The sequence below is a fragment of the Scomber scombrus genome, chromosome 13 (genome assembly GCF_963691925.1).
Source record: "Scomber scombrus chromosome 13, fScoSco1.1, whole genome shotgun sequence".
Lineage (NCBI taxonomy): Eukaryota > Metazoa > Chordata > Actinopteri > Scombriformes > Scombridae > Scomber > Scomber scombrus.
The window spans coordinates 5,130,032-5,143,446 of NC_084982.1; the positions used below are offsets into that span (position 1 = coordinate 5,130,032).

Genomic DNA, 13,415 nt, shown 5'->3' on the forward strand with positions numbered 1-13,415 from the left:
CTGTACTATACTGTACTATACTATACTCTACTGTACTGTACTATACTGTACTATACTATACTGTACTATACTATACTGTACTGTACTATACTATACTGTACTATACTGTACTATACTATACTGTACTATACTATACTGTACTATACTATACTGTACTATACTATACTCTACTGTACTATACTATACTGTACTATACTATACTGTACTGTACTGTACTATACTGTACTGTACTATACTATACTGTACTATACTGTACTATACTGTACTATACTATACTGTACTATACTGTACTGTACTATACTGTACTACACTGTACTGTACTATACTATACTGTACTATACTGTACTATACTGTACTATACTGTACTGTACTGTACTATACTGTACTGTACTATACTGTACTACACTGTACTGTACTATACTATACTGTACTTTACTACACTGTACTGTACTGTACTATACTGTACTACACTGTACTGTACTGTACTATACTATACTGTACTATACTGTACTGTACTGTACTGTACTGTACTATACTATACTATAACAGCAGTGACATTAATATTTTTACACAAGTAAAGGATCTAAATACTTCCTCCACAACTGTTTGCTGAGCAATTTTAATACAAGAAGCTGCAATGGTATTTTTTCCTTACAGTTTTTAAAAACGTACTTACGTACTTTAAAGATGTGTGGATGCCCTGGTTAAAGTACAGAATTTCCATCTTTGTGTTTCCACTGAGCAGGAATTTCATACTAAAAATACATTTAAAAAATAGAAATAACTGGAAGATACTCACTCAGTTTGTCTAAAACAGACATGAAAAATCCTGACAGATACACACACATATACATGACACATGCACCAAAGTCAAGGCAAAATTTGAAAGTTTTAATTCCACAATATGAATCAAAATCTACAACATTGTCTGAATCCTTTTGAGGAAATCTATCAGCGTGTAAGCAGATTTACACTTTAAAGGATCAACCTAAACTAAACATCATCCATCACCACACACACACACACACACACACTCATTCACTCACTCACACACAAATCAGGCTAATAAATTAGAGGTATCATCTAGTATGTGGAACACAGTAGTCTAAACAACACAATTGGCCAACGACATTGAATGAGAGCACAGCGTCACAGCAGGGCAGGAGAAAGAAAGAAATCTAACATTAAATATGATTCATTTTCAACATATTGACACCCAACTTAAAGAAATAGTTTGAGAGTTAAGGCAGCAGAAACCCTAAATGATAAGGCCTCTGTAAGAAGAGAAGAGGTTCCTTAAGTTCATGATGTCAGCACCACAAAAAACACTCTCCACATCAGACCACAGAGCCCAGTTTGTAAGATGATTTACTTAAAATAGCAACAGTTCAAATTAGGGTTTTCAAAGTGCTAATTTTGTCCTATCAACACTCCAAACTCATTAGTATTCATTTTTAGATAATATTAAAAGAGAGAAGAATCACATTTTTGAAGGTGGAACCAGCAAATATTTGATGTTTTAAAATGATGAGCAGTTTTTTCCTTATCTAATACTTCACTTCATATTTCAGCATTGTTTTCAGCTTGAAGTCATTAAAATGACAATGTATGAAAATGACATTATAGGTAAAAAATATATATATATGTTTGATCCAGTCCTCAAATAGCTTGTGCTGAGCAGTCCAAACCTTAAAGTGATTCAATTAACTGGCTTAAAACTGAGAAAAGCAGCAAATTTATCACAAAGCTTCAAATCATTGAAATTTGAATAAGCTGATCATCAAAATTGGTGCTGATTCACGAGTCAATGATGTGAAATCAATGGAGAAATAGAGCGATGATTCTCAGGTTCAGGGACCTCCAGGAGGTCCATGAGCTGGTATCTGAGTCCAAAGCAGAATTCATAAAAATAATTGGGAAAACTCAAGAACACCTGCTAAATATTAAATCATTATTTAATCATGAGTTTGGTGTAAAATCTTCTAGTTGTTCGTCTGTGGTCGTTTGATTTGAGGAGCCTTGATGTGGAGGACAGGAAGTGAGCTGCTCTACTGTGAACCAGCAGGTGGTGCTAAAGGCCAACATCAGCCTCCATCCTGTCTGTTAATTCACACAACATGAACATTGACAGAGAAACACAACAGTAACACACACACACACACATACACACACTGTGACTTCAGGTGTGACATCACAGCAGAACTTGAACTAGAGGTCACCAGAGGTCATCACGGTGTGGAAAAGACTGAGTTGGTTTTCGTTTGGATTGACAACCGATAAAACAAATAAAGATTTCTCAGCCCTGCTTCAGTTCACACGCGCACACACACACACACACACACACACACACACACTCACTCTCTCTCTCACGTGAAACAGCACATTATATGTACAAGTTTACACACTTCAGACGACATGTGTCTCTCTGGCGTCTCAACACTTAACTTTGTGGCAGTGGCTTCCAAACTAAACATATCACACTATACACCTTATTTTCCTTCTTTTTTTTTAAACAGTACATTTATACAAATATATACATAAATAAATATGTTTTTTTCTTTCTCTCTTTCAGTGCTCAGGATAATCAGATAGGAAGAAGTATTTGGGATTCCGTTATGGATCCGGGCCACTCTCTGAATCAAATAGTGGCAGACAGTTTTCACAAAGGTCACACTCTGTTTTTCATTTTTCCTTTTTTCTGAATCTTTTGGTCCCATTTGTGTGTCACACTGTCACTGTGTGTACTTTTTATGAGAGCTGACATTCAGAGCAGCAGTCTTTCACACTCTGTCTTGTTTGGATGCTTCGGTTCATATTAAAACATCCACAGATGTGACTGTACACTCTCTTGTAGTTCATATATGTGACGGAGCAGCTTTGTGGTAGATCCCTGGTGTCAGCCCGCTCCCAGTATGCCCAGTTAAAGCAGTACTGGCCTCGCTGTACATGGAGGGTGGCGCAGTGGCTTTCTGCGACCAACAGGGGCAGCAGCGAGCCACAAACCTCCTCCAGGACTCCAGGGTTTTTCCAGACCAGATCCAAACTCCTGAGGTGATGCCCACCACCAGGTACATGAAGTACTTGAGCATGAACACGGCGTAATCTGGACCCAGGCCTGAACGCTGGCGCTCAGACGGGCAGGAGCAGGCCAAGGCGCGCTCCCACCCGGGCCGGTAGTGCTGCTCGTACACCAGGCAGGCCACTACGATGGTGGCGGGAACCGTGTAGAGCACCGTGAAGAGTCCGATCCGGATCATCAGACGCTCCAGTTTGTCCGTCTTGGTTCCACCTTGCTTGATGATGCTTCTGATGCGGAAGAGAGAGACGAAGCCGGCGAGTAAGAAGAGCGTACCGGTGAAGAGGTACACCACAAGAGGAGCCAGGACGAACCCTCTCAGGTTCTCCAAGTTCTGGTTCCCAACGTAGCAGATGCCAGCCACAGGATCCCCGTCCACAGCGCTGAGAGCCAGGACCACGATGGACTTGACGCTTGGGATGAGCCAGGCGGCCAGGTGGAAATATTGGGAGTACCCTGCGATGGCTTCGCTGCCCCACTTCATCCCCGCAGCCAGGAACCAGGTGAAGGACAGCACCACCCACCAGATGGAGCTGGCCATGCCGAAGAAGTAGACCAACAAGAAGACCAGGGTGCAGAGAGCGGGGCCGGTGGTGTCGTAAAGGATGTGGAGATGATCGTTACCAACACTGCTGCTGCTGGCACCACAAGCCACCCGCTCATGACCCGCCACCAGCCGGATGATGTACCCCAGAGACACGAAGAGGTAGCAGGCAGCCAGGAAGATGATGGGTCTCTCTGGATACTTGAAGCGCTCCATGTCAATGAGGAAAGTGGCGACGGTGGTCAGGGTGGAGATGAAGCACAACACCGACCAAAGTCCCACCCAGGAGCTGGTGAAGGCCCGCTCATCAGCTGAGAAGTAGGGCTGGTGGCAGGGCTGGGCGCAGTTGGGTAGAGGGCCAGTGTGGACCCGGCCGTACAGAACGTGGGACTCCCTCTTGATGGGGACAAGAGGGTCTCGACATCGACACTCCCTGTCACACTGAGGGGGGCTGGGGGGTCTGGTCCGGCCTTTTGGGGTGGGCTTGGGGAACGGTGGAGCCAGGGTGGTGGCCTCGCTGTTGTTCTGGTCCATGCACAGGGTCTCGTCACCCAGCTGGGGCAGCTGCTCGCAGCTCATCCTCTCGGGCCACTCGAACCCGTACTGGCTCATGAGAGGGGAGCAGCCTCGTTTGGCCCGTTCGCACACGGATCGGCAGGGGGGCAGCGGTTTGCGGTAGTCCGGCAGACAGATTGGGGTGTACATGCTGCACAGGAAGAAGAGGAGATCGGGAGAGCAGCGGATTCGGACCAGGGGCCAAAACTGATGCACCTCCAACCCCACCTCCTCCTGGGTGTCGTGGTTGAACTGGTTGGGCATGTAGGTCAGGTTGTAGCCGATGCCTCTACACATGGGTACAGTGATGGGCTCGCAGACTAGTTCCTTGGAGGCTCCTGATGTAAAACCAGGAGCGCAGAGGAGCAGGAGCAGCACGAGGGGCCCCGCGTGCCTCACCGTAGATGCCATTTAGATAATAATAATAATAATAATAATAATAATAATAATAATAATAATAATTAAAGCTGTTCTAGAAATATTAACATAGAGTCATTCAAACAGGATAAATAAAGTGTAAATATTTCAATTCATGAGTTCATGTCTACAACTAGAGATCCAGTGTCATTGTCTCCAGCTGTTTCCTTCTCTTAATCATTCAAAAAGGACTGACGTTAGAAATCCAGCTTTCCATGTAAAGTCCGCAGGGCCTCTGCTGTCAATCATTCACCAGCTCTCTGCAATCATTGTGGAGAAAGTTCATCTCCGGCAGTCACCGTCCAATAAATTTAACGACCCTGGAACATTTTTGACCAACTCAAGTTTGATCCAGACGGCTCGAAACAGATAGAAAAAGTGTCATCATGAGACTGAGAGGAGAGAAAAATAGGTGGAATAAGTCCTGGAGGAGATTTGTGAAAGCAAGAAATCACAGTTCCAATATTTCCCCGATGTATAAAATCCACTTGACGTTGCAGCTCAGGTCGGTTTATTCCGTCAGTAATGTGAAAATAAAGTTGATGAAGAGTCTCGTCCTCTGCCGCAGGGAGGAAATCAAATCAAACACGGGAATAAAGCGGAGCATCATTCACCGTAAAAACTCGTCCCGTGTTTTATCAGGTGCAGCTACAGCCTTCACGGAGCCCAGGGACCGAGTGAAGTCCGTCTGAAGCCGCAGCACCTCCTCATACACACACACTGCGGATGCGTTCAAGGGACGTCGGACATGTCAGTTACTCCATCAACACACAAATACAACGCGAATAGTAAGCGACCTATAGACAAGTCAGGATGAGAAGGAAAATGAAGGAAGGAGAAGGAAAGGGAGAAACGGAGAGAACAATAAGACATATTTATTTCTTTGTTTAATTCTAAATGATTCATTATTAGACATCGGCATATTTATTCCTATCAAACAATTCAGAGTGATTTATAGGAGGAAAATAAGAAGGATGAGGCAATATAATGAGTTAAAGCAGACTTAAACAGAATAACAAAACTAAAAACAAGTAGAAAATAACAGTTTCAGTTCAGTTACATCACAACACCTGAACACATCATTGATTGTGATTATGTATATTTGTAGAAAGTAATCAAGTATTGTGTGAAGAACTGTTTTGAGGTGCTTTATTTGAGTATATCCATTTTTTGCTACTTTATTCTTCCACCTCATTACATTTCATGACCTTATATAATATGACGCACTGATATAGAGACTAAAAAGCATGTAAGAGTTCAGCTACTACATTAAAACACTATTAATAATCCATTCATCTAAAAGAGCTCATTCTACATAATAACTACTCATTTCAGCTTTGGTGTAATGCTAAAAACTCCCAGCTCTGATCTGGTTTGACCATTTATATACACACACTTACCCCTGAACACACGTACATGGAATGAATTGAAGTGTGAACAGAGAATTAGTGTTAGAATAGCTTTCCTCTAACTGCCCTTGAACGCATCAGCGAGTTGTATTTATGACTTCCTGCATTAAGAGGTAGGAGTTTACCAGGAGAGCTTAAAGGTAGTAGATGATGGATAAGGTGCCCCCGCCCACTGTGACCCCGACTCCCCCCGACCACACACACACACACACACACACACACACACACACACACAAAGCACAGTGTGTAATATAGTAATGTGTTCTGTAGTTCTTATTGGTCAGTGTCAACTTGAATTAGCTGTGGATTAGTTTATTGTGTAATATAAATCTCTCTGACTGAATTCTGATCACTTCCTCCCACAGTCAGATTGTGTCTTCAGTGATCAGCTGACAACAGGACACGTCATTAAAAGTATATTTCATGCAACACACACACACACACACACACACACACACAAACACACACACACACACATACTTTCTATTGAAGACTGAGCGACAGAAACACAAATCATTCTTCTTCTCCTTTCTGTCTCATCGCTGCCATGTGATGTGATGTCAGGTGAAAGCCAGTAAGCTCATCCACAGAGCAGGTAGTACATTTTTGCTACAGCAAGGTCACACAAAGGACAACAGACGAGATTATTAAAAACAGAAGCTGCTTTTCATTTTCACATTGAAACCTTTTTGAATTCTTTTTCCTTTACGGGCCATTCTATCGAATTGGTGCAAACTGATGTCCCCCAACAAAAAAACACATTTAAAAAGCATTGAAGTTTATCAATCTTAAATGATAACAAAGATCCTACTATCCTATATATCTATTGGAACCCAAAATAATATTTGAGATAGCAGTAAGTTTAATAATATATAAAATCATTATTTTAGGGTCCTTTCTATTGCGAGGTGGCTGTCCCCAACCCTAACTCTTAACTCTTACATTTCAATGAGTGAAAATGATACTGAAATCATTTTTGCCAATTTTTCCATTGTTATTTCTCAGTAGATCGTTTTGATATTTTTGAAAGTAAAGTCCAATAAAATACATATATTTTACATTAATTTGTAATTAATTCTTCTATCGGCTGCATGTGGGGCAGATAGGTTTCATCATTTTGAAGTAAATGTGTTCAAAAGTCTAAAAAGTCAGTGTGTAACCTGAAGAAGCCAAACACCCATTTTCTGCAATTAAACACACTTTCATGAGTTTTATTTCATAAAATATAATTTTCATGTGTGTATCACTGTTCAGAACTGTTCTAACTAACCATGTGCTGTCACAACCCAAACATATGGTGACATTTGGGGTTGTGACATGGTTGTTTTGGTAGGGACAAAAGGGAACCCTTCATGCTTTGTTTTTGGGAAATCATTAACATTTTAGTGCAGTTATGCAAATCAAAATGATTTTAGTCTAAACTCCATGTATTTAAAATTCTGTAAAGTGACATAGTTTGAATACCTGCTGAAATATAACTTAAAGGTGCAGTCTGCAATTCTAGTGGAAGGTTGTTGATTTGAGCTCAACAGCCAATCAAATGATCAGCCCTCCATTCTGTGCTTATGGAACAGTTTATGGTGTTTCTCCTGTTTACAGAGCCAGGACTCAGTCCTGAGGACTGTGTATGAACACCAGTGTGTCTGAGCACACACTAGAGGATCAGACTATCAGAACAGTTTAACATCGGCCACGTTGTGTTTCTAGAAGATGAGCTGTGAATCAAACACTGTAAATATCACGCTCCTCTTTTATACTTAAAAGAACTTACAATAAAATAATCTATCTAAGTATAATTGCATGTTCTTTTGAGATATTTACTGGATTCAAAATCCAATTAATTACAAAAACTACACTAAAAATATTGTTAAAATTTTAATTGTTATTGTTTTACCTCTGAAAACATTTTAATAAAATTGCAAAAAACAACATTTATAAGATAGAAAATTAACAAAAAATAAATAAAAATTTACAGTTAATATATCCCTTTTTATTATACTATATGTAGTGTGTTACGGTAGTGACACATTTTGAGAAAGGAAAAATATTCCAAAACATTCTGAAAATACAATGTGAGGATTAAGTGTACAATTACTAGAAATGTATGCTTTAGATATTATAACATTTGCACACATAAAAAGATTTGGGAAAAAGAAAAATTTTTTCCAAGATGTTTCCAACCCTGACTTTTCACCAATACTGTAGAATGGCCTTTAAAACTGTGACAATGTTTGTACAATGAATCTATTTTTAATCTATAGTTTCATTCATCGCTTTCATTCTCAATCTGTTTCAGTTTAAATCTGTTTTTTGATTCATTCATTTCTCATATTCCCCACTCAATATAAATCATCAGCACAATAACTGATCTTATGACTTTTCTCCCTCTATCACATACACACACACACTCACACACACACACACATACAAACACACACACACATATCCCACGTCAGACAAAGGTTACAATGCTCTCTGGGGGACAAAGGTCTTAAAGGGTGTGTTTGTGTGTGTGTGTGTGTGTGTGTGTGTGTGTGTGTGTGTGTGTGTGTGTGTGTGTGTGTGTGTGTGTGTGTGTGTGTGTGTGTGTGTGTGTGTGTGTGTGTGTGTTTGTGTGCTCACCATATCTGCTGAGACGAGTGTCTCTCTCTCTCTCTCTCTCCGTCTCCGTCCTCATTTACCTTCACTCAGGTCGCTTTGATAAATGGAAGCAAACAATGAGTTCATGTGTGGAGCCTGAATGGCATCAATCTCATTGGTACTCATGTACACACACACATACGCACACACAGACACACACGTATACATATGTGTGATTACTTGTGGTGATTTTCCCAGGTGCCAGGATTGTTTGATTAAGACTTAAGAGAGAACACAAGGAGAGGTGACCTGCATCTCTGACTGATCAGGTAACCATTGGCTACTCACACACACACACACACACACACACACATATGTCCAGTTTGTTATAAAGTTAGTTATTGGTAGTGTTGATAATGTCAATTCTTGGATATTTTGAACATCTTAAGCCTCTCCCACACAACAAACTCCTTGTGGTGTTCCTCTCTAAATATATATTTAGCTGATTTGGAACATAACTGAACTCTTGTGAGGTTTTGGAACCAGACTTCTCCTTCACATCTGGTGTTATAGATCCGGTCCAACCAAAAAGGAGCCACAAAAAAGTTGAGAAGCTCACTGACTCTAAATGATCTCCATTTATTTTCTTGAAGCTAAACACTGGAGATTTTTATAGAGGTCAGGAACCACTAACAACTGTAAAAACGTTAGCTGTAGCCGTTAGCAGCGTTTCGTTGGGATAATCACAAATATTTGCTCTTTTTGAATCATGTTCAGCTCTTGCCCTGAACAAATCAACATGTTCATTATTATGATCATTCATCATTTTACTTTATTTGATAGTTGGCAGTAGAGACAGGTCTGTTTGCAGTTGCTCCGCCTTTTTAAAACGAGCTGTTTGTTCAGTCTGAACACCTTTACACTGTTTACTTATCAATGATGTCAATTCAGGATCGCTACTTTTCCGAAGGTTGCTGTTAAGTTTCACATTTTCAGACACTTTCATGTCCGCGATGCATGAAAATCAACATGCAGAGACCTGAGAGCTGCTTCAGCGTGGTGATCTATCAACGTGAGCAAACACTATGTCCGTGCTTTTGTTGTTAGAGGTACGTTACTGTGCAGTGATGCAGTGCGCACCTCGGTCCTCATCTAGTACTGATGTATTGTGTTGTAGGAAGAACCTCCAACATTTCTACCAAGATAGAGAGTCAGTGTGTGAAGGTTTTTTTAAACGGATACAAGCGGCTGAAATGGGTTTCCTCTAAAGAGTGTTTCAGCCTTAGAGATAGGATCAGGAGTTCAGACATCTGGGGGAGGCTAGGAGTAGAGCTGCTGCTCCTTCACATGGAAAGAAGCCAGCTGAGGTGGTTCGGGCACCTGGTCAGGATCCTCCTGGACGCCTCCCTTTAGGGGTGTTCCAGGTAAGTCCAACTGGGAGGAGACCCAGAACACACTGGAGGGGTTACACATCTCTCCTGGCCTGGGAAGAAGGATGTCTGGGTTTCATTGGTCAGCCTGATGCCATCATGACCCGGCCCCAGATGAGTGGCAGAAAATGGATGGATACCTCCTGCCGTCATCACCTACCTAGGCTGTGTCTCCCTATACTTTACATTGATTGGTTTGTAGAGGAGCATGTCCAGTCAGCAGGTGGTCTTCTATTATTATATGAATTAATGGAGAACAATGAATGAACATGTCATTGCTGCAGGTGTCCTCTCATCTCTCCCTCTCTTTCTCTTTGAAAATCCCTGGAAAGTGTCATTCTGTCATTGGACCATATTGGATCATCCGTTTTGACATTAGAAAATTGAACCATGGTTCGGTTTGATCCAGATTAAGACCACCTCTTTCTGTCAGAACAAAGCTCAACTGTTTGGTCCAGATTGTGGTCCCGTTGAGTTTCACACCTGTCATTTTGGTTCAGACTAAAAGAACTGAAAAGTCTTAAAGTTTGGACCAAATGAGGGAAAGTGCTCTAAGACTGCATATTTGACTTTCTACAGCTTAGAATTGAGTTCACTTCCTGTCACATATAATTAGTTAATAGTGCTCTTTGTTTAAAATATTTTGGGGGTATTTTGCCTTTATTGGACAGTTGGTGGCCACAAAGTTAGACAGGAAACAAGGGGGGAGAGAAAAATGGGTATGACACAGGGGCGATTCTAGGATCAGTCCTTTAGAGAGGCTCAGCTCCTCATGAGAATATGACTGCAAGTGTTCAAACCCTCTGCTAAATGACTCATTTCACTGGATAATGTGAATTACAACAAGAAATATTACTACATAGTAGAATGGTCTACTATAGATAGTGTGTAATAATAATAATGGTTAAGAATAAACAATCACAGATTTCTACAGAGAAGACTCTGAGATAGTTAATGAACTCTGAGGGAAAGACAATATTAATGACAGAACTATCCAAAGTACATCAGACATGTTAAAATAAAACCATTTGAACCTGTAGCAAAAGTTTTTGTCCCATCTCTAACAGACAGGCTCGCAAAATAATTAAAGCCGTATAAAATAACTTTTAGGGAAACATTTTTAACCATCCCAACTTTTTCCTAACCAAGACTTTACCTTCAGTAACCCTCCTCTTGTCTAAAGATTTAGGTCTCAATGGAGCTAAAAGGAGCTGAAGGCAACACAGCAGTAGTGTAATGTAATAGAAGTGATCGTGGTGTACTGAGCATAGAGATGGGCAGTGGTGGAGGGAATCAATATGTAGAGTCCCTTTTTTTAATCAAGTGTATGATAGAGTATTTTTGGGTGGGGTGCACCTTATACTGTACTTCTTAGATCACTCAGCTGGTGCAGTCCACATTGATGATCTTGATTTTGTTGGGAATCATCTTAGACTGCAGTCCATCATGACTCTGAAGATGGTTTCATCCAGCTGCTGTTCTCCACTGTGAGTTCCAACTTGTAGTTTCTGGCAGATGAAACGAGGTTCCCCGATGTAGATTAAAGGACAAGTTCACGATCTTTAAAGTGTCCTAAACCAGCAGTCATGACTCTGTATGAACAGTAAAGAGGTTTTCCTCTCTGTAATCATTCCTCCTTGTTGTGCTGAAACTATTCTGTGTATAATTCCTCTGTACAGATATGGCTCAATCAATCAATCAATCAATCAATCAATCAATCAATCAATCAATCAATCAATCAATCAATCAGTCAATCAATCAGTATTATATAGCACCAAATCACAACAAGTCATCTCAAGGCACTCATCACATAAAACAGGTCTAGACTGTATTCTTTCATTTAATTTATAGAGACCCAACATTCCCCCAATAAATGCAATAAAATGTGATCAAAAATAGATGAATCTATTAATAATCTATTGATTAGTAATCAGCTTATTATTCAGGTGACAAAACCTAATGTTTCATAGTTTCCAAAACCCAAACACAACAATTTATATATTTCTGTTGTTCGATTACCAATTATCAATAATTTGTGATTAATATTCTCTTGATTGATTAGTCATGAATCAAACTAAACTTCTTTTTTATTATTAGTTAAGCAGGTAAACATGTCAGACTGTCATGTGAGCTTCAAAAAATGTAATCCACTGTCTGAATGAAGCCTGAGAAGGATGAAAGCTCTGGAATTGATTAATTTGACCTTTGAGCATATAGATCATGTTATAAAATGAATCATGTTAGCAGGTGAGAATGATTCCCTGTTTTGAAGTTATTTTACACTTGATCACAAATGACCTAAAAACATGTTAGGAAGGATTTGAGTAGAAAAATGGTGAATGTGCCCTTTAACAGTGCTAACAGCACGCTGACAGTCTGCTGGGCTCAGAGCTTCAACGTGGCCCAACGAGCCTCTGAACAAGCAGGTCAGTGGGAACACGGGGGCCCTGCCAGCTTTTGTGTAGTAGCTCACTAAATGTCAGGAGGGGGGGCTCGGTGTGTGTGTGTGTGTGTGTGTGTGTGTGTGTGTGTGTGTGTGTGTGTGTGTGTGTGTGTGTGTGTGTGTGTGTGTGTGTGTGTGTGTGTGTGTGAAAGCCATACACCCTCCTCTCATGTTGGGAGAGTGGAGGCCCGGTCCTTCCCTTCCCTCCTCTGTGACCGTTGTCCACCTCTCTCACCCTCCCCCTCCCCCCTCCTCCTCCTCTCTTTCTCTTCCCCCGTTCTCTTTTTCCTCCTTAAACTGTCTTTTGTTTTCATTTATGTTGGCATTTCTGCTCCGTCGTTGTTCAAGCCTCTAAATGAGTCTTGACTGGCCCGCGGGCCACTGGAGAAGCACAAAGGACTGGGTTCTACTCGCTACAGTTGATCCATTGTGGCCGTCCCACAATGCACTAATTGGCGATGACAATTAAGCGCGGTCGACACTCAGCTTCGATTTGGCCGCTCGCTCCTCGTACATCCCAGGCAGATGAGAGCAGCTCTGAGCTCCCTGCTCTCACACACTCACACACACCAGCCCTGTGTTCACTGTGCAGGTTGAAACGCTCACCTTCAGTCACATGAACGTGTCCAGCTCATCATGTGACTCATCATCTTTTTGTGGTGTCAGCAATCTGTGAGCCCCGTTCTTCACTCAACAAAACATTCCTCACAAGGACCATTTAATATTCACTCTGGAGCTTTAGATCATATCATACCACCTTCTTCAGCGTGGATGTTTTTTTAATTTTCCAAGTTGGCTTTTTATTAAATCATTGAGCCCGACTGATATATCTATGATATATAGATCAGCCGATAATATCAGCCGATATTGGCCTATTGCAGATATATCAGTATCGGTATATATGTTATCTGATATGCACCATATAGGCAACATTTTATGTATATCTGATCCTTTTTCTTGA

General features: G+C 41.0%; 1 protein-coding gene across 1 annotated transcript; it reads right to left on the reverse strand.

Annotated features, from left to right (window-relative positions):
- Positions 1-870: 870 nt before the first annotated feature.
- fzd5 (frizzled class receptor 5) lies at positions 871-5,275 on the reverse strand. Its single transcript, XM_062431485.1, has one exon. The coding sequence runs from the start codon at positions 4,584-4,586 to the stop codon at positions 2,856-2,858; it is 1,731 nt and encodes a 576-aa protein (XP_062287469.1). The 5' UTR covers positions 4,587-5,275; the 3' UTR covers positions 871-2,855.
- Positions 5,276-13,415: the final 8,140 nt, after the last annotated feature.